This window comes from Falco naumanni, chromosome 13 (assembly GCF_017639655.2).
Source record: "Falco naumanni isolate bFalNau1 chromosome 13, bFalNau1.pat, whole genome shotgun sequence".
NCBI classification, from domain to species: Eukaryota; Metazoa; Chordata; class Aves; order Falconiformes; family Falconidae; genus Falco; species Falco naumanni.
Window position 1 is genome coordinate 16,424,870 of NC_054066.1, and position 22,462 is coordinate 16,447,331.

Sequence of the window (22,462 nt, forward strand, 5' to 3'; positions counted from 1 at the left end):
AGAGACCCTTTTTGTGCAAAGTAACCTCTTTCCCAACTGCCTATATAAGAGGGCATAAAAAATGGAGGTGTGAAAAAGCAGAAAAAGAAGGTTACATCACTTACTCCTCCAAAAGGAGAGGGAAGGAGTCAAAGAAAGGGAAAGGAGGGCTGTATGTCCTTAAAAATCAGTCTTTCCCACTAGTTTTGGAAAGAAAACTGGCAATGGTTAGGAAAGAACAATCCCATCAAAAAGCTTTACCAGTGGGGTCTGGCTGCTCAGTACTGAGGGGGAAAAGGCACTCTTGAAGCTATTGCTTCTCCCCATTTTTCAGGGCACTGCACCCTCCATCTGCAAGTGCATCAGACAACTTCCCCAAATAGGCACTTTGGGGACATAACTGAAATCTCTGGAAGGAACTGGATGGGGAGCGTGTCCCTACTAATGAAAGCTGTAGTCAGGAGTAAGAGTTCTGGAGGTTGAAAACTAGGTTAAAAGCAGCCAGCAATGGAAAGCAGCTGAAGATGGAGTGGGTTAAAGAGCTGTAGAGCATTAGGTGGTGGATGGTTTTGCTTCACTCCCTGCTCCTGGGTAGTGCAGTCCTGGCAGACAGACAGGGCTTCTGGGGTGAGTTGTCACAAGATGCTTTAACTTCTTGGGCTTTCTTCCCTTCAGTTTTTATTTTTAGTTGAATTCTCCCACTTAACACACACTACAGTGACCCCTCCTGCTGCCAGCTGTTAAGGGCCCATCTCAGTTGTTCTGGTTTCAGCTGGGATAGAGTTAATTTTCTTAGTAGCTGGTGCAGTGCTGTGTTTTGGATTTGGTGTGAGAACAATGTCGATAGGACACTCATGTTTTTAGTTGTTGCTGGGTGATGTTTATACCAAATCAAGGACTTTTCAGTTTCTTGGGCCCTGCCAGTGAGAGGGCTGGAGGGGCACGGGAACCTGGGAGGGGACACAGCCAGGACGGGTGACCCGAAGTAGCCAAAGAGGCGTTCCATACCATGGGGCGTCATGCTGAGTATATAAACTGGGGGACATTTGGCATTATGGCATTTGTCTTCCTGAGTAACTGTTACGTGTGATAGACCCCTGGTTTCCTGGGGATGGCTGAGCATCTGCCTGCCCGTGGGAAGCAGTGAATTAATCCCTTGCTTTGCTTTGCTTTGCTTTGCTTTGCTTGCATGTGTGGCTTTTGCTTTACCTATTAAATTGTTCTTACCTCAACCCTTGAGTTTCACATTCCTTTCTGATTCTCCTCCCCATCCCTCTGGGTGAGAGGGAGCGAGCAAGTGGCTGCGTGGTGCTTGGTTGCTGGCTGGGGTTAAACCACAACATCAGTGTTGTTATTAAACTATGAGAAAGTATTGCCTGTAGTCTTATAAACAGGTATTATCTTCTGTAACGCTTAACTGTGCAGAAAGTCTGCTGTTCAACCATATACCACCAAAGGGGAAAACTTCTGTAAACGCTTGCGATGCTTAAACTCTGGTCATAGTGTTTGTGTAAAGAATAAGAATCAGCCAAATCCTTCACAATAAAACTTTTCTCCGTTTTCCAAGTAAGACACTGTAGAACTGCTCTACTGCACCACTTGCAGAAACAGCATCCTTGTGGCTCCTGCTTGGTCCCAGCCCCCAGGGCCGTCTCCCATTTTTCAAAAGCAGTTGTAGGATGGGAAGATCCTGGCAGCAGTACTATAGCATGAAAGGTCATTCAAGGCTACTGTCCTTGTGACAGTGGATGGCAGCTGCTCTACCTTCTGTAACTTCTTGTGATGTGTTGAGAGAACAGCCTTATACTGGTCTACATGTAGCATTTAGTGTCTGTGTTAACAACTCTGACCCTGGGCTGAACCATCACCAGCTTATCTAATCCCACTCTTTTCAGCATGATTTTTCTGGTGGGTGAATGAGTTCTTAATAGGGATATGGAATTACAAAAAGATTATGAAGGAATATGAAACGTGCAAGGTGGACTAAAAGGAAGTTAGAAAAATTGGGATATCAAATGTAAATAGCAGGGTCTCGGTGAAGTGCAGCGCAAACACAGCTGCTGTGTGACAGGCTGGCTATGCCACCACGTGCCTATCTCCATCAATCCTAGTTGGTGTAAACACCTCTGAGAGAAACGGTAACTGGCCTCTGCAGTCATCCTGCATTAAACATCCCTTGGTGAGAATGGCACTAAGGAAGAAACCATGGGACGTGACCCAACAGTTTCTACAAGATGAGGACCTAACTGGGAGAGCAAGCTGGGGAAAAACAGAAGGAAGAAACTTTAAAATGAGATTATCCAGGCACTGCTGCATCCCTGGCAGACCAGTGCAGGCTTTTCCCTATGACATTTTCCCCAGGAATTGCTCTGTTCTAGTTTTAGCTGCTCAGAAACCATCCCACAGGCTGGAGCAGACGTCAGCTCAAAGATTGTTCCTGATTATTAATTTACTCTGTCTTAATGTAGGCCCATTACCAGATGCTTCCCCTGATGGTGCGCAAGTGAAGCTGGTACCTGTTCTGCCTCTCATCAAAGGCATCTGCATGTTTTACCTGGAGACTGAGGGCTGTCACACTTTTTGTGCTCGCTGGGATATGTTCCCACTTCTTTTGGTCTGGATAAACGGGCAAAGAGGGGTGCTCTGCCAAGGGGCAGGGTGGCACACGTGGAGGGGCCTGAGCACCAGAGCCATCCCTGGGTTTCCTCACAAGTGCTGCTTGCTCCGCTGCATGGACAGCCTGACTCATGGCCACGCTGTGTCCAGTGTACATCTATGGACGCTGGCAGCAAACACCCTTCTCCCCTGCTGCCCAAGTCGGTGATGGCTTGAGCCTGGGGAAAGGCAGACAAATTACTGCAGCTGGGTGGAGGCCCAAGTCCCACTCACATTCTGAAAAAGCGCATATCTTGGGCAATCTGTCCCCTGACAGCATCATTCTGAGAATGATTCTTCTGCTTTCACCTGCTTTCCTTCATGTAGGTTGCTGTTGGTATTAATCATCTTGGATAGTTGTGGTCTTACCTGACAGCTCTTGCTGTAACCAGAAGGGTGACTGAGGGAGCAGGGTGAGGAGCAAGGCTGTTTTCTGCTATGCCTCGCTCTTGCTTGCCATTGCTGTGGTTCAGGGAGTGTTAACAAATAAAAATGGAGACTCAAGTTCTTGATATCAGACTCTTTTTTTTTTTTTTTTTTTTTTTTTTTTTTTTTTTTTTTTTTACTGCAACACTGCACACTACACAATCCAACTCTGCAGAGCAACCAGAATGCTTTTGTCCACTGCTGAGTGATGCTGGATTCCTTATGGTTTCTTTGTGGCTTGACACTGACCACACGGGAATGAAAAATAGGTGATGTGGCCATGACACTTGCTGTAACTCAGCAGGGGAAAAGGGAAGACATGCCCCTGGGAACATGCCTTTCCATTCCTCACATCCTCAGATGTCACATACTGCCTCATAGTGTGCCTGGCACTGCCCTCAGGAGCTTGTGGCTCTGCCATCATGAAAATCAAATAGCTAAACTTGTGTTTAACATCATGCTGCTCCCATGAGGCTTAAGCAAGGATGAACTGAGACTCCAACAGAGGGGAAGCAGCACAAGCTTGCTGCTATGGGTCTGTTTTTCCTCACAAAGCAACTATTGCTTCCCTCTCCCTGGCACAGCAGCCCCAATCCAGACCCGTGAGGACCTTCTGGAGATAGGCAGAGATTGTTCTATAACAGGAGGACCTTGAGATGGCATTCCCTAGGTCTGAGTCATCTTGACAAGTCTGTGCTTGGCAGCTGGGTGAGAAGGGGACTGGGGGATGGAGAATCCCCTGTGGGATCAGGGTAACACCAAAGTGGTGGAGAAAGTGTAAGTCAGGCCTCTGAGTGCTGGAATTTGGATGCAGGGATGGCCTTCCAAATAACTAGGTAGAGCAAAGGGAGGCCTCATTGCTCCTTTCACTGCTCCTGGGAGGGATGTAACATGTAAGGAGGGTTTATGTGAACCCCAGCACCAGATAGTTGAGATCGTCTCTGCCTTGGAGGTTTAAGTAAATGCCAGCTAGAAGGAAAGAATTTTGGCAGTGGTCTGGGGACGAATACATGACATGTGATAGCTTGCTCAGAACAGTTTTGCTTTAACTGTACATTTTTCTCATCATAACTACTGTTTTACTGTTGAATTGTAAGACACAGCTCTCCGGGAATGGGAAATGCTGTTTTTCCACTTGCTCATGAGCTCAGTATACCTGGTGGGACCACTTGTGCAGGGATAGAAATGGTGCATGGGGCTAGGCGGCACCGAGGACTCGGATGACTCAGGTCTGCACTCATGTTTTTTGATTCTGCAGGGGCTTTCTTGTCTGAGGGTTGTTAAAGCACTGGAAAGATTTCCTAAAACTTAGCGCTGTCATTGCGTGGTACTTGTTTGGGCAATGACTGTGGCTGTCCCAGTGTAAACAGGCAGAAGGCCAATGCAGGACTGGCTGGAGGTCAGACATGTCCTGCAGCAGAGTTGATGCAGTGGCTCTGCCAACAGCCTCAGCAGATAACATGCTGTGGTGACTTTTCTCCAGTAGCTGGAGAAGGTGCATTGGCCACGTGCCATTTACAAGCTAAGGTGAGAATTAAAAAGGTGTGTTTTAGTGACTCATAAATAGCTTAGCACATGCTGTTAGGTCAGCAGCTCAGCTTTATCATTCCACCTTTGAATCCCTGAAGTGCCTGTTAAAAAAACTTAACGAACAAATCAGTGCCTGAAACGTATGGGCTACGTGGAGCAGTATCAGTTCATACCAGGTCTGAATCCAGTCCCAGTTCCCTAACATTGTTAGTAAATCCTCTGCAGCCACCTCTCTATCTTCTAAACCTTCTTCTTTCTGTTCTGCTGCTGCAGTTACAGCTTTAGCTTGTGCCAAGCTGCATTTTGTGCTGTGCCAGATCCATCACATGTGCCTTCTGTATGGTCCAGGTTTTGAACTTTGCTTGCGGGAAGTAGACAGTCACTGCAGTGATCGACCTTCAAGGCCTTTGGTAACGTTCCCCTGCTGACAAAGTAGTGTCTTGCTGATTTATCTGCTCACACACAGAAGTATTTTCCTCCTGTGTTTTATTTCCCCCTTGAAATTCCACCCATTGGTCGTTCTTCTTTTCTGTTTTCTTCTTCCTTGCCATGCTCCGCAGCAGTCTTCATAGAATGGTGCTTCATCTTTCATTTAAACGCTTTTTGTTTCTCCCCAGTTTTGCCAGGTTATACATGTTTTACAAGGAGAGTCGCTGGAACTTTGTTTTGGCATAAGTGAAAAGTCTTCGGCTGCTGAGGAAAGAAGGATTTTCACCTTCTTGTAGGGAAGCAGAACTTTCCAGGGGCTGATAATCAGTCCAAGCCGCATCTGGGCTGGCACCGTTCTGTTTGCAGCAGCAGAGGAAGGCCATTACCAAGAATGTCACAAGTCAACAAGGATTCCTGTCTCTGGGAGCCAGCCACGTTACCTGCCACTGGTGTGATTATTGCTGACTGGTGTTGCTAACTCGTAGAAAACTTGGGGCCTGTCTTAAAACCCCAAGCCATTGCATAAGAATGACAACGGTGTATTTAGATAGTTTCTGGTTCGAACAGCTGCAGAGAAAAGCTAACAACAGAAACCTTAAAAGACCCTAAACCATGAGTCAAACGCACGGAAGAACCCTGAATGTGTTACTTACATTTGCTTTTGCTCTCATAGCGGAGGGTGGAAGGTCTGCCTTGCAGCTGGCAGTGTCTGAGCCTGGTAGTATCAACTGCCTGCACCATTTGTCCTGAAACAGAACAGCAGAAAATCTTCTCTGTCCTGTGAAGCCCGTCTGTGACACACATGTATCGCTGCGCATGGGGCTGGGGCTGCAGCAGCTGTGGAAGTTGCGGCTTAATGGGGTGGGAGTTAAGGTCTTCCCTGTTCGCACCAGTGTCAGCCAAACACTCCTGGCATTCCTCAATTATCAAATTTTGTTTGAGAAACTTACGGAAATGTTTCATTTTGATAAGGTCAAAATCTTTTCTTGCAGCTTTTTTTTTCATAGTACTGTCAAAATATTTCAGCAGAGTTGAAATACTTTAGAAAATGTCATTTTAAGGAAAAAATGATGTGTGTGTATTTTTTTGCTGCTTTGGAGCATCTGCCAAAAAGCAACAGTGATCCCTGAAAAAGAAAATCTGAGTGTCTTTTTCTTTCTTAGCTCTCTTGCATTCTGGTAAGGACTACACTGCATGAGACAGTCTCAAACAAGGAAGTCTTCCAGATAAAAAGTCCTCATAACTAAGTTCATCTGGAAAAAATGTATCCACTAGGAAGTCCTATCCTAAGAAGCCAGGATTTCAAGGTTGGCTCATAAAGGTCTCGTAAACTCAGCCTTCAATTCTCTTGAAATATGGGTTTCCTTTACATGTATAGCCACATTAAAACTACTCTGTAGCATTATTATTTATTATCTGGGTTTTTTCACTTGTTTTGCCTTCAGAACTAGCAGGGACAAAGCTGTGTGTGGGTCTGGTAAAGACCCTGCTGCCTTAGCGATGCTACAGTGGAGGAGCTGAGAGCGACATGTTCCAGAACAGCAGTCTTGCCAGTGTAATCTGTGGTTCAAATGTGTCTTCACGTGGTCTTCAGCTGCACTGGCCTGTTAATGAGTGAGGGTCTGAACCACAGTGGCCCAGCAGTAGCTTTACTGTGATGGGAGAAGCAGCTGTGAATTAGAGCAGAAAGTGTTTCTTGTACCATCGTTCCCAAGGCAGGCAGGCAAGTACTTGCTTGTCTCAATGAGACTGTGCCACACATGTTGTATTAGCACGCCAGAATAAATACTCTTCAGATCTGGATGACAGTAAATGGCTCTGTAAATGTCACTGGAAGTAGGCAGATGGGGAGCTTCATACTTCCATGGATGCTGCTCCCGACCTCAGATGCACTCCTGAACGTTAGGAGTGAGCTTGCTAGCGGGGGGAAGCCAGCCTCTGCTGGCTTCTTGCAGGGGTGAGCTATCGTACTTGCCCTCAGAAAATCTTGTTTATTAGGCTTCCCTACTTTTTGCTTTGAGATGGATGGATTAATTGCACTCTTAGATGAGGAAAGCGGCCTGCCAAGTGTTAATATTTCATGCCGTGAAGCAGGGGGAAAGCCAGGAGCACACCCTGGTTGAAGGTGCACCTGTTCCAGCACTGGCTTTGCCTTGGTGGCTGCCTGCTGAAAGCACAGGAGCCAAGGGGCCAGCCGGTGGGCAGAGCCCCGCAGCTCGGCTGGCCAGCAAGCTCACTTGCCTGCCCCTCCAAACCTGGCACAACCGCGAGCTGTCGCTCTCTGAACTTGGGTCGTGCCTCAGCAAAGCCACCATTGCCAACCTCAGCTGCTGGGGCTCTGGGGGTCAGATCTTCCCCACACCGGCTGCGTTACAGCGCTTTTAATCTGCTTTCTTCTCTCATAACCTCAGCCTGGAGGGATCAGCAGATGGGCGAGATCTTCTGCCTTCCTGCGTCTTTTCCCTTGTGAGGGGCTGCAGAGACTGATGGGACGTGGAACAGCAAGCAGAGCTGGCAGGGGAATTGTACCCAGCAAGGAGATGCCTCTAGAAGGTGCTTCTACTCCCGGGTGCAAAGGACAAATGTGGCGACATCTGGGGGTTTGCCCTGAAATTCAGCTATCTGCAAAAAATGGGAGCCCTCCACCCTGCGAGGTCCTGGCAGCCAGGTTTGATCATCTGGGGAAGGGACTGCACGGCTTTTGCCAGGGGGAATGTGCCCCCCAAATCTCTTGGCATTCCCCGAACATCTAGGTAAAGGTGACGCAGAAGTCATCATGCACTTGGATTTCTAAAATGCCTCCCTCGCTGGGTGTTTCCTTTAAATAAAAATGGGCAGGTCTCATCAGCTGGGAAATTGCCAGTGGAGAGGGACAGGACTGCGCAGTCCAACGCGCTCCTAAGTGATCTTGAGGAGCGAAGGGGTGGAGAGAAGACAAAATCATTTGAAGTAAGCAAAACAGGAGTGGGCAGGAAAGAGTTGCAGAAGGATCTCCTGATATAGTGTCTGGTGAACTAACAGCAGTATAAACTGAGGGGTGCAGGGTAATGTACCCATGGATAAAACCCCCCAAAATATCTATTTGTGGTCACTCATGGTCAGGATTGCTATTGGGGCCATGTTCTCTCTGGAAAATGGCCTCAGAGAGAGTGTAGGTCTCTCTGAATGTGCTAGCTCAGCAGATGCAAGGTAAGGAGAGCAATGAGGAGCTATCAACCTGCCGTGCTAGAAATCCCTGGTGCACTCACACCTTGACTACTGTGTGCAGCTCTAGTTATCCTGTCTCAGAAGAGACACAATAGAGCAAGAAAGGCACAGGAAACAGTGACAAGGTCAGTGGAGCGTGCAGAATAGCTGCTGCCCGGGGAGCAATGGAACAGATCAGGCATTTGCAGGTGTCTTCAGAAATGAAACAATTGAGGAGGGAAATACGACAGAGGTGTATAAAACCATGACTGTCATGGAGAATATAAAATTACCATTTCACAATATAACTGCTAAAGTGAGCATTAAACAGAACTACTGAGAAGCAGTTTTAAACTAATAAAAGCTTTTTCTTGGCACATGATTAACCTGTAGAACTTCTTGCTAAAAGATAGCGAGGAGACCAACAGTATTACTGACTTCAAAGACCAATTATAAAAATTTGTTGTGAAGAAATCCATCAAGGGTTCTTAATCACGTTGTGAGACATCCTGTGGATGAGGAAATTGCAAAGCTGCCAGGCTCTGGAAGCGGGTGGAAGGAGCAATGCACGGCTGCCCCTTTTTCCAGAGCATCTGTTCTGAGCTGCTGGTACTACTATCAAAATACATTTAGAGAAGTCCTAGAAGTTCCAGCTTCTGAGGAAATGTCACTGTGCTGAAAAATACCCAGAACCACCACTTCTCACTAATTCAGTATGGAGACATTTGATACACAAAGCCTTCTTTACACGTAATATTAGATTTTTTGTTAATGTCTGGAAGTACAAGTACTATTATTATTACCTTTTTATGTGTCTGAGGATAAACCTGTTAAATGATCAAGGCTATGGGACATCTTTTTCTCCCGTATCTGCTTTGATGAGCTGAGAGGAGGCTGAGATTTTACCAAGTCTGTCTTGCCACCAGGAACTTAAGTGGTTTCTGTTCCCTCTTGATAGCACTGCTTTTTGACCACAGAAAAGCAGCCAAGAAACTAGTCTTTCTCATCTGATGTACAAAATCAAGCTATGTCTTTTTTTTTTTTTTTTCTTTCTCATCTTCTATTTGCTGTCAGAAAGTGCGTGGTATACTTTTTCTGTGGTAGAGTTTCTAGCAGAATCTTTGCCTTATGACGAGTGCAATTTTATACTGATCAGGAAGAGGCTAATCCTCTCATTAAATCACCAGAATGAGGGCTGACAGATGATTCCCTACTTTTTTGTTGTGTGACCTTCAGCAAACCCCTGAACTTTGCACTGCAGCTCCCACTGGCTCTGGCATGAGTGCCCTGTGCTTTGGTGGAGCTCGATGCAGTAGAAGCTGTACATGGTTAGGTATCTCTGAAGCAGATCCTGCCTTGCCAGCAGTGCTCTGCTTCATGGAGAAGGGGCAAAGGGTAAACAGAAATACTCAGAGAGCACAGGGGTGACGGTGGGGTAAGTACTTGTTTGCACTGGAAAGGATTGTATTTTTTGGCCTATTCAGGGCCAAATGGCTTCTGCAAAGAAAGATGCTGAGAAGTGGTTATCTGCCATCACTGATCGCAAAGAGCTCCATGGAACAACTGTCAGGAAATGAGCACCGAGTGCTCCCATAGGAGCGTTGTAAATTTGAGGAGAGGGACAAGGTCTGAGATTGCACTGGCACCAGCTTGGAAAAAGCTGTTGAGGTTAATGGGCCATTTCTCACTGTATCCACCTGTGTTGGCCAGAAAACATAAGGGCAAAGTGTTGCAAAAAAAAAACCCAAACGCAAAACCTGCCTCCCCCCCGCTCCCTGACATCAACATCCCCCCACCCCCACCTGCCCAGGCTGCTTTTCTGTGTACCGGTCACAATGTTCAAAGAACTACAGGTAGTCAATATGGGTGAAAACAGGAACTGCATGGACCCAAAACCTTGAAAGATTATTACCTGCTTTTGTATGAACACAAGGAAATTACCTTTCCTGACTAGTCTCTTCTTTGAACTGTGTAGATTTTCTTTCTTTTTTGGCTTTTTTAACTGATGAACTCATGCACATTATGCTATTTTAATACCTAGCAAAGAGCCTTGTCTGCTAAATCACCTTATTTTTCTCTGATCAGAGCACAGTGCATTCCTCTTTTTAGTAGAAGGTATTAATTTAAATTCCATAATCCCAAACATATTCTCGTTTCTGTTCTGTGCTTCAGAAGGCCAATGGCATTTTAATTTAATAAGGGAGAAACACACATGACACTGTGTTCCCTGTAACTGTCTTCTGACCTCAATGAGTCTTTCACAGCTTCCTTTGTGTTCCAGCAGACACAACCTCTGCTTTTATTCAAGAACACTATCATTTCTAATACCCATGTTCTACCAATGGGCAAAACCTTAAATATCTGTAACATTTTCACAGTAACTTTTGAGATGTTTTTTGCATTATTATTCAGTAGTGCAAGCTCATCGATGGGGTCATAGCAAGATTTACATGTCACTTACATCCCACTGAAATATTGTTTGGGTACATGCTGTCCCTTTACAGAGAAATACATTTTATTTTGGTTTACCTTGTTTTTGGATTAAAATGAGTTAACTCATCTAGCAACATCTCGATTTATCTCAGCTCTATTTGTCTTTCTGAGTTCTATAAGCTTTGTTCACTGGGTTAAGATTTACCTAATTGGGTACATGGTATTACTGAGCATTTTGTGGCATGTAAACACTTGAGTCATATGCATCACAGTTCCTAAAGAATCATCCTTTGCCATTATTATGCTTTTATTTCGCTGTTTGAAGTTACTTAAACCTACTCAGTTTGAAAGGTGTGCTTGTTGCAGCCCTCATGACCCTTCTTTGGAAATGTCAAGTAATGCTTATTCATTCTTTTCACTGATTTGATTCTGCCCTCCTTTGCTGTGATGTGAATCAGGAACTGACCCCTTGGAGCCTGTCCCACAAAGGCAGAAGTCCTGGTGGGTTAAGCCTGGATCATCAGCCTCACTGCAAGGTGATGGAAACGCCCCAAAGAAACAGGGATTATTGTATTAGTGGTTTTGTGGGTTATTCTGAGTCAATTTTCCAAGAACAGCTATGTTAGTTTAATGAACAGAGGTCTCAAAATTCAGCTACCTGTTGCATTCTCTCTTTCTTTTTTTTTTTTATTTCTTACAAACATCTGTATTGTGCCCGATATGCTTGTCCTTGCATGCCCAGGTGATAATGCCTGTCTGTTCCCACGCTAGTTTAATATCTATAATATCTAGATGCACTTCTGCTCTGGTACCTGGTGCTGCACTTCAGTACTGGGATCTCTAAATCAGAGCCCCCTCATTTACAGCTCCATGTTGGCTGCTTAGCAAGGAGGGCACCTTGATCTCAGATCTCACTGTACTGTCCTTGATCTGCCAGATCTAGAATCGTTCTCATCTCAAACATGCTGCTGATGCGTTTGCAGAAAGAGGATTATTATTTTATTGTGCTATTACAGAAGTACTCAAGAATAACTGGTTGGTTTTAGGGTTTCACTGTGCGAACTACTTCTGGCCTTGTTCCAGAGGGGCTACAGGCTTGCTCGCTGATCCGGTCTAGTAGAGAACCGAAGGACAACTATGGGTGAAAGGGAGAAGTAACAGACAGCCTTAGTCTCAGTTTGGTGTCTGCCCTGGCGTGGCACAGTGGTCTTCTGTGATTGTTGTAGAGCAAGTATTGCTAAGGAGTGTCGCTGGAACAATGATCCTGGGTAAGTGGAGACATGTACGGAGGAGGGAGAAGGGCAGTTTAATTTAGCTTTTTGCTGTGGCTTGGTGCATGTGCAAGGTCCTGCATAAAATAGCTTATGAATTATAAGACATACAGAGTGATGATTTTAAGCACAAGTCACAGAAAACAACAAAAACTGAGTTTAGCATGGATCCCAGGGATTAGTTATTAATACCTTGCATCCTTTTAACAGTCCTGAACTGTATGCTAGTGGCTTTGCTTCTAGCTAAGTGCTGTTTTTAGTGTATGAAGTAGGGCTGACTGGAAAATAAGAGCTTCCATTTCATGACACATTTAGCATTTTAACTGGGTTTTTTTTCCCCTGTTTTAGAGGAAAACTGAAACTGTAGGGTGTTTACTGAGGGCTTGAAAGACTTCAGGTGCTCTTACAAGTAATAGTTTTGCCACAGATCCTCAACAGACTCTCACACTAGAACAGTGTTTGTTTTGCTATGCCTGGTTTATGTGCCTTGGTACTCTGATCTCCATGTATTTTATAGCTTTCACCGTTTCATCCTAATGGGATTCCCAGTGAGCAAACCAGTGTTGCACCCCGTATCATACTGACTGTGCCTCATTCTTTTTGTTTGAGACATCCTAGCAACTGTTAACAACCAAGTCTGTATCCCTGCTCTCGAATCTCTGTGGAGTGTCGGCCCTTAAAAACTTCCACCCCATGCACTGGTCAGGAGCATGGCCACTTCTGCCAGGTGCCAGGGGAAACAAAAGCAGTGGTGGCTTTGGGAGGTGGGGCATGAGGAGGTAACCCAGGCAGAAACTGCACCCTGGTGCAAAGTTCAGCTTTGTCCCAGAGGCAGCTGCTTTTCAGTAGAGTATCCAGGTCTACTCAGGCGGAAGAGTTCATTTGAGAGGTTTTTGCATACACCGACACTGTTTCCTCTGAGGAGGGAGCTTTTTGTGCTTTCCAGCCTCATGCTGTGGGTTTTGCACTGTGTGATTTCATGAATCAAAGACAGCTCTGAGGAGCTTTCCCCAACCTTCCTCACGTAGGAAATACGGGCCCTGCCCTTCCTCGTGCAGGGTGAACCCTGAGCTGGGCTTATGTCTGCCACGCTGTAACCGCGACGGTCTAAAAATGGGTAGAAAAGCGTGAACCGTCGGTCCCAGCGGAGCGGCCTCTGCAGGAGGCTGGATGGAACCTTGGGGTGCGCCAGCGTGAACCAGGAGCCTCGGCTCGTTTAAGGCGTGCGCCGGCGGGAGCACCCCTGCTCCTGGGCACGGCTCCTACTGGTGATTCAAGACAAGAGGTGTGTCTTCTTCCCGGCCACGTTGCAGGTCCCGTGGTCGGTGCCGGGCGGGCAGCCCCGGGAAGGCCGCCCCCGGTGCCCCCTGCACGTGGTGCCGGCTCCCGCTGGGAGCGGCCGCGGAGCACCGGGCCGACCCCGGCAGCATCCCCGGGAGGGAGGGGGGGCGGGGGAGCATCGCGCCGCCTCCCGCCCCGCCGGCACTCGGACAACTTCAGCGCGGCGGCGGGGGCAGACGGCGAGAGCCCCCGCCGGCCTCCCCGCCAGCGGAGCGGCGCGGCCGAGCCTGCCGGAGGCTGGGGGGGTCCCGGCGGCGGCTCCCCGCCCCGGCGGGGGCTGTGCCGGCAGGGGGCAGGGCTGGGAGCCGGCCGCTCGTGTTTCTAGGGCTTGACGTCCTTCCAGCCAGCCCGCCCCGCTTCCCGGCGAAGCCTGCCCTCCCCCAGCGGCGAAGTCCCGAGAAGTGGCGGCGGGGCCCCCCACCCTTCCCCCGGGCGCGGCGGGGCCGCGGCGATGGGCCGGCAAGTTCGACGGCGAGGGGGGCCGGCGCCCCGCCGCTGAGAGCCGGCCGCTCCGGGGCCGGTCCCTTTTCCGAGGAGCGGGAGGGAGCCACAAAGTGAAATCCATGAGGATTCTTGGGCTTCTCCTGGAGAAAGGCTCGCATATGCTGCAGTGTCTCTGTGGAAGGCGCCTGAGATCCAGCCACAGCCCAGGTGGGGAGCGCGCGTCCTTGTCCCCGCCGCCCTCGCCTCCCCGCCCGGGCGCCGCTGGCCCGGGCTGGCCCCGTTTCCTCGCCCTCCCCCCGCCGCTCCGTCGCCGCCGCCTGGCCGGCGCCGCGCACAGGTGGCCGGACGGGCCGGGCGCTGTCCGCGGTGCTGACCCCACCGGGCACCCCCGACCCCGGCTCCGTCCTGCGCCCCGGCTCCCGGCACGGACCCCATCCACCCGCGGCCTCCACCCCATGTGTCCCGCAGGCTTAAGCAGGTTCCATACCCCATCTGCAGCCCCCCACCCAAAATGGAACCCCCCTGGGGGTCCCTTTCCCCCACATGGATCCCCACCTCTGATGTGACCCTCACTAGTGTCCCTCATCCCGCCTGCAGCCCACACCCACGCAGGTCCCTTTTCTCCATATGGGACCCCTGTATCTCTCCTCCCATCTCAGACTCCCAACCATGGGCTCCGTTACCACCTCCTCAGGATAATGGTAACCTTTCCTGGAGCATCTATGGCTCCGTGCAGTTCTGGGGCTGGGCCCGCAGTCAGAGCTCCCTGTGCCTTGTGTTTGTAGTAGCAATGTTGCAACTTGATTCTGGTAGAGGGTGTTGAATGCACCTGTGAGTGGGGAATGCCCTAGAAGCAAAGGGAAGTCCCTAGCTGTTCCTGATGGGGGGCTGGGAGACTTCATCACCTCTCTCAGCACCCAGCCTGCTGGGCAGGGAATATTGCACCAGGATGGGGAGTGCAGTGGGGTGATGGGCTGAAGGCTATTCTGGATCTTGAGCTGTACCTGAGCACTTTTTGAAGAGGGGAGTAAGTGCACAAGTGCCGTGGTTTGGTGGGGCACTGCCCCTGAGTTTTAGAGTAATCTTGTTGAAGCTTTTTAAATGGTGTCTTTGCAAATTCTTTTGTGCTACCTGTGTTTCATGACTGTGACTTTCCCTTTCTTCAACGCTGGGTAAGATTCTATGGAAAGAAACCCAATCCTACTAAGATTTGCAGAAGTTATAGCAATAACTCTATGGCTGTGAGCTTAACTGCGTTTCACTTCCTACTTGGCTTTTGAATAGATCTGCTTATTGAACCCTGACTATTGTAATCTTTGGGGACTGATGCTTACAAGGACGCCTTTTAAAATATTGCTTGCTAACACTGGTGCAGTTCCCTTATGTGAGATCTTGCTCTTAGAAGAGAAAAATTTCCACGCCTCCTGTTTAAATGCTTGGTGTTGTCTGTTGAAGAAGAAGGCTGCGCTTGGGGAAATACTGTTGCTGAGGTAGCCTGGATTCCCTTCTGGCCTTGCTAAGGAAAAATTGTAAATTGTTATAGCCACCTGTTCATGCCTCAGTATCCCCTTCCCTCCCACAAGGATTGTCTGTGTTGTCTGTGACTGGCTTATGGCAATAGGGGATGTGCTGGAAAACTTTTGAGGGAGTAGTCTTGACTCCTTGAAAATATCCTGCTTAGAGGAACAATATGATAAATAAATAGAACAAATTGTGGCTGTGCTTGGAGGTATTGCACATGTTGTTCTCTTTTCAGCAGAAAACTGTACTGGAGTTTTCTTCGTGGTGTTGTGTGTGAATGTTTGTTTTGTGTCATTTGGAAACCTGGGGCAATAGAGAGTACAATAACCTACTGGTAAAAACAGGGTGGTGCTTAGGCCATAGGCCACGCTAGGCTGTAACTTAAGCGAACTAGAAGTTGATGATAGTGTTCTAATAGTTGCTTTGCTGAGCTGGCTTGGCTTTACTGGTGGATCCTATGCTGAAGTGTGCTTGATGTATATGTGGTGACTGAATCTTCCCTTATTTCTCCCGCTCTGATCAATCGATACCGAACATTGTGTAGTCTTTGTATTTCATGATGTTGTGCTACAAGGAGGCAGTCTATGGGAACGATCTCTCATTGTTATTTCCAACTGACCATGCCACCACGAGCCTGAGCACTCCAGGTATGGTCTATTGCTTTGAAGCAGGCTCCTAAAATACTGTCCCTCTTCTTGGCTGCATTTGTTCCTTTTCCATTAAGGTTGGGCTTTATGTTCTTGAAAAATGTGCAATAAAAATTAAAGCTTCCTCCTATAAAAAGGTCTCTGTGGGCTGGGCCTGGTGGAGGAGAGTTCTCCTTGCTACTTCTTCAAAAGGGTAAACGTGCCTTAGGAGTTGTATACTCCTACAAGAGCCCTGAAGGTGTAGTGCTGGGTCCAGCATGGCACCGTGGGGGCTATGCCCATCAGAGATGTGAACAATCAAGAGGATTATAAATTACAGAAGAGGAAGGACCATGGAAACATGGACTACAGCAGCAGTAGCCTAGAGTGCTGTGAGCTACTTACATGCTCTTGATCATCTGATCTGAAGAGTTTTCCTAATAGTAAGTGATTTATACCAAACTATTTGGCACTTTGTGTGCTTAAGTTGAATGGCAGATTGACCAAGTCCTTTGCCCTTCTCCTGTCTATGTTCACTTTAATGCAAACAAGTCATAAGGATGTAAGCACATGTTTAGTAGCAGATTCATACTCGTGTGTTGTGCTGACTCAGAGCCTTAGACCACTCCTGATTCTGACAGAAACTAATGCATGATACTTCAAAGAAACACAGTGAAATATTGAAGATAGTTGTAGAGTACTGTGCTGCTCTGTTGTGATGCTAGCAAAAATATTAGCAAGATATTTGTTATTGTTAAGCTTAGGCCTCCCACCTTTTACTCTTAGCTAATACTAGCCTGTGTTTTCTTATACTCCTGAGGTCTGCAGACACTCGTCTTAGTCTGTGCAGGGACAGGCTTCTTTGGCAGTTCGAGCAGCACCTTGCAAAATGGGGCTTAATGGGTCTCCAAGGCACCACAAAAGTGCAAGTAATTCATAGCAATACAGAGCAAGAGATTTATTCCTAGTCCTCTGTGTATTTCTCTGCAAGTATTTTAGCACAGCAGTGTCCTGTGCCATCTTCCAGGTACTTCACTTGTTATCTTAATTTCCATATTTGTAAGCTGACTGATGGTATTGCATGTGCAGAGATATGTCCCTTCTTGGTGGTGCCATCATAGTTAATTTTGCTAAGTATATTTTTCATTAAATTACTTTATTTGCTAACACCTTTTCCCCCTTTGTTCGGGAGGTGTGGTTTGCCAGTCCAGAATTTTTTTGGCTTTTGGCTTCCTAGTCGACATTATGAAATAGATAGCTACTACACTGTTTAGTTCAAGGTAAACATCAGGTAATGATCATTGTTAATATAACTGTGAATGGAGTTGTGAAAAAAACATTCAGGTAACCTGCATCTGGTTTGCAGCCATTTTGATGCAAAAGGCTTTGTACCCGTAGACTACGTTAACAGCAGCATGGAGATTTCTGCTAGTGCGTGTCTCAGTCTTCCTCCATAAGGACTTCTTATTTGGCTGTATGTGTGGTTCTCTTACGCCTGTTCTGCCCTTGGCTCCTGTACAGACTCTCCTGTGGGATGCATCATTGCTAAAACTACAGATATTTCTCACATCATCTCATCAACTAGCAACAACATTCAGCAGCAATGCATTTTCAGCTTTCTTTTAAGTAGCAGAGGTCTTGCTGTATCCAGAGACTGATCTGTTCCCAAATAGTCATATAAGAGTACTTCTCAGTTTAAATCTCTATTGTGCAATTTGGTGCCTTCAGTAGAAATTGAGCTCGTATTGAAAGTAAACCCTGAACTTGGCTTCCCTGGGACTCTCACACTGGTAAAATTTGGAGATGCTCCTGGAAATATGCTGATTGATACTGGCTTTATGGCAAATTAAAATAATGTCTGGCATGGTAGGTCTTCATATTTCTCAGGGTATCACAATACTAAGTTTGGTATTTGGGGCAATAGGAGCAAGCATTCTGTCAAGGTAGGCAGGGTCAGATTGTGGCTCTACTATTAGCCTGTCTGTTACTGCCAGTACACATCTTTGCATTTGTCCTGAGATTTGGGGCACCGTCATAACATGTCTGCAGTGTCTGCACATGCAAGACTTCTCATCTGCAGATGCAAATGGAATCACACACATAAGAGGTACAACTGCATATTCAAGATTGGCATTCGGCTTATGAGCAGAACAGGCATTCCTTTTGCTTGTGCGGGGATCTAGGCATTCGTGTACACTTCACTTACATACACTAGTTCTAGAGAATTTTCTCGCTGCTGTTTACTCAAGTAGACAGCAGGTTACAGTGTATAGCAAATACTGTACAGTCAGCTTCAAATTAATGGAAGCAGTAGCTCTGTGCACATAAGCGACAGGTAGTAAAGCCTGCAATCCTTGCTGAGTTCAGGGAGCCCTAAAAGCCCTTCTGGTCCATGGCAGTTCAGGCTGTGGTATGTGCGTTGCTGATGGGAGATGGGAAAGGTGGCTTAAGATGGGAAAGGTGGGAGTGGGTTGCAAGGCTGAGAAGCAGTGGTGTGGCATGAGGGTCATCAGCACTTTTTCCTTCCTGCACCAGATTCCTTGCCTGCCATTCTCTGCTACTGTTCAGTGTGTGTCAGTATTCCTGTGTGCATTTTGCTCAGGATCCCTTTTTCTGTTGTGTGTTTTTGGAAAAGTAACACTTTCTGACCATGGAAATTAAGTACCTGTGCTGTTCCAGGATAATGCCTATTGTTGACACTTACACGCTAGTGGAAAGAATACCGTTATCTGATTTAGTTTAATTCACCTGGGAAATGAATTAAGCAAAACTCTGAAAAATCTTTTTTATTGTAATAGGAGCACTCCTCTAGGGTATTATTCAAGAATAGCGATAGCATTTTAAATCCACACTTTCCTTTATTCAGAAGTAACCTTCTCATGCAGACATATGCTAAGCATCCCTCATGGAAGCCTATAGAGCTTGTGAATCTGGTGAAAAAGATCTATTCTGGCTCAGCTAGAAATAATGGGTTTGATAAAGTTTTTATATGGTTAATTGCTTGGTTCCTATCATACAGAAGTTCAGAGGTGTAATAAATGTGAAGTTATATGCATATAACTTTTTTAAGTGCTCACAGCCAGTTTTGTGTAGTTATGCAATGGAAAGTCTTCAATATTATGCAGGATTTTATTATTCAGTTTGCAATAAAGTACATCATAAATCTTCAAAAGCAAATGCAGGTCCAGGGACTCCCTGGGTGTAAGCTGGTTTAGCAATTCATAGTTGTCAGCCAGATGTGTGGGCTTACAGAGCTGGGCATCTGGAACTGCCGGATCTTCACCCAGTCTTCTGAGTCTTGAAACTTGTCTGGGTCTTACCAAAGCGTCATTGATAGTGAATCATGTTTGTGAAATGCTTTACTTCCAGTGAATGAGCAAATTCAGGCAAAATATGCTTCGTTTGAGTTTTCTTAAGTAGCTGTAATCAGGAAAATAAATAGTACTCCGAAGCAAAAGTTGGCTGGTTTATGGCACTTCTCAACTTGAGGTTTATGTGATTTTACAAAGGAATAAAGTTTCACTTCCTTCACTTTCCAAACTAAACCAAAGAAAGAGGAAGAGTGTCTCGGTTCAAACACCATGTACAATTGTGGCACATTATAAAATGTAAGTCTGAGTGGGAAATGTTAACCAAGAATTCAATGGAAGATTTTTTCCAGCTTAGGCTCCTGAATAACTGTATACATAAAATACTGTCTTCTGTGTTACTGTTTTTCCAATTGAAAAGTAACAAAAGAATTCCGGTTCATAAGCAGATACTTAAAAGCTGATGACTTTCAGAGCAAATGCTTTCAACTGAAGAGCTGTGTGAAGATCGTTAGGTCACGTCCAGTCAAAGACCAAGGAGTATCTCCGGAGGTAGGTCTCAGTTCAGCGAACCGTCTAAATGCACATTTAACTCTACGCATGCACCTAGTCCCATTTTAAGCTGATCATGTGCTTCAATACTTGCCAGAAACATTGTTTTAGATGAGTGGCTTTGAACCTTTTTTGACATGTATCATCCCTAAATTCTACCTGTTTTCCCTGTCCAACAGATCACTGACAGTAGGTTTGTTTTCTGTTTCCAACAGACCCTTCTGAAGGTATTCACAGCCATCAATTCCCAACCAAAAAGCTCTGTTCATTAAAGAAACTCAAATCCTGCTGCTTTTTTGTGAGAATGATCTACTTCTGGCTTACTGAACTTTGTCCCCAAACCAGTCCACTTCTTTTCCCATAGCCCTTTCTGCTGCTTTCCAGAAGTAATCTGTTTCTTCTTTTTACCAAATTGATGCTAGTTGTAAACATTTTAAGCCAGCTGGTACGAATATCATTAAAAGTTCAGCAGGCTCTGAAAGGTAGACAAGGTTGCTTATAGAATCATAGAATTGTTTAGGTTGGAAAAGACCTTCAAGATCATTGACTCCCACCATTAACTAGCACTGCCAGGTCCACCACTAAACCATGTCCCAAAGCACCACATTTACACATCTTTTAAGTACCTCCAGGGATGGTGACTTAACCACTTCCCTGGGCAGCCTGTTGCATTGCTTGACAACCCTTTTGGTGGAGAAATTTTTCCTAATATCCAATCTAAACCTCCCCTGGAACAACTTGAAGCCATTTCCTCTTGTTTTATGGCTATTATGCTTATCCTATTGTTACTTGGGAGAAGAGACTGAACCCCACCTTGCTACAACCTCCCTTCAGGTGGCTGTAGAGAGCAGTAAGGTCCCCCGGGAGCCTCCTCTTCTCCACGCTAAACACCCCCAGTTCCCTCAGCTGCTGCTCATAAGACTTTCTCTCTAGACCCTTCACCTGCTTCATTGCCCTTCTCTGGACACACTCCAGCATCTCAATGTCTTTCCTGTTGTGAGGCCCCCCAAAACTGAACACGGTATTGGAGGTGCAGCCTCACCAGTGCGGAGTACAAGGGGATGGCCACTTCCCTGAATGTGATGGTAGTACACAAAGCTTTCAGTGGTATGAATAGATGTTTGCTTGGGAGGCCTTTGAATAGACTCTTCCCCTTGGAGGAAAAGAGGTATGTAACATTTAATAATAAAAATAGCATTCCTTCCCATAGCCTGAAATGGCATGGAAGGAGGTAATCATGTTTTGTATGGCAAAGCATTTTTCTAAATGGCATGTTTATGCCTTTCTAGCATGGTGGCTGCGATTGGCTGCTGGGCCTATTTGCATGTGCTAAATTGCAGTCCTGGGGATCTGTGAAAACAACCCAGCAAAGCCAATCTCAGCTGCGAGCATGGAAGCTGCTGCTAATTTTGTGATGAGCCACCCACAGACCCAGCGTGAGTCATTATCATTGTTTTGTTTTCCAGAAGTTGGCACTGTATGTTTCCAGGATCCGAAGTGTGGATTATCTCTGGAATTGTATTTATTCCCTTATAGCTTTGTTTGTTCTGGATGAGCGGAAAGAATAGGAAAAAATCTGTTCTAAAAAACATGAAATAATTAATTGTTTCCCTACTAGTGTTCTCTTTAATGTGCATTCACAGCCGTTTGTTCACTTAAAGACTTATTGTGCGTAGCCCAGCAGTCGCGCTGCTCGGTCTCGATCAGCGGGCTCTGTGTGACTGAGGGGTGGGTGGGCAGCGGTGAGCACAGCGAGGTGAAGCGGCTCGCCTGAAGTCATTGCTCGGCTTGGGCAGGGCTGAGGTGGGGAGGGAGTCTCTGCTTTCTATTCCTGCATGTGTCCCGCTAGTTCCTTAGGGAGTCTTTATGAAGCCACAGCTGTGCATGGGACCAGCTGGGGCATCCATTTGCTGTAGGTCAGGAGTCTTTCATCTAAGAAGTGCACTGGCCTTATCACCGGGGTCATAGGCCTGATACCCGCTTGCTGAGGTTGCTGGTCCTCCTGGAGATAGGGCAAGAGGTTCCGAGAACAAGCAAATCCCTGGCCCTGTACTGGGATTGTGACAAATGTAGTCAATTTGGTCCCAGTTTTTAGCCCTTCTTCCAGGGTGTCTTGTCAAACAGACTTTGGTGTGCCACTGACCGTGCAAAGGTACCTGCAGGGACCATGGGCAGAATGCAGAGGAAATGCTGGGTCCTTCAGGAGAAAGGTCCAGGAGTAGGAAAATGCATGTGTGTGGGCATACAGAAACACAGGGAAGTGTTTTAAATGCAAAACTTGGACACACAGTGGGTAGAAATTTATGGACAGTGTGGGAGGGCTACATGAGCATGGGAGTGAAATAAGGAGCTGAGAGTACTGAGGAAGTAGAATGGAGAAGGGGGGACTTAGAATGAAACTGGCTTAGAAATGGTAGCTAGGCATGCTGTGCTTTCTTTGTGGGTAAAAGTGCCCAATACTGCGCTCCCTGCTCTGCCTTAGTCTAGTGATTTTTCGTGCTCGGGAGTCTGCTAGGAGGACTTGAAGTATGCTAGGAGGGAGGGACGGGCCACAGCAGTCTTCCCTGGGGGGCTTGGGGTAAAGCTGGACATACTTAAACACAGCATTCAGACTGGAAAAGCACAAGGATTGAATGTCCATGACATTCCCACAGTGATAATACTCAAGCATCTCTGTGATGTTGGTGTGTCTACAAATGACCGCTGGAAAGGTACTGCCAAATGCTCCGTGCTGCAAATTCATTCTTGAGTTCTGGATTGC

General features: G+C 46.6%; 1 protein-coding gene across 3 annotated transcripts in view; it reads left to right on the plus strand.

Moving 5' to 3' along the window:
• Positions 1-22,462, plus strand: part of FGF12 (fibroblast growth factor 12) — a 229,301-nt gene that overhangs the window by 69,802 nt on the left and 137,037 nt on the right. The window contains exon 1 of one of the 3 annotated variants that reach the window (XM_040613764.1): positions 13,590-13,901. The exons of the other annotated variants lie outside the window; for them this stretch is intronic. Coding sequence (XP_040469698.1) covers positions 13,814-13,901 — 88 coding nt within the window. The 5' untranslated portion in view covers positions 13,590-13,813. Of the gene's footprint in view, positions 1-13,589; positions 13,902-22,462 lie in introns of those variants that run through there. 3 annotated transcript variants of the gene reach the window in all.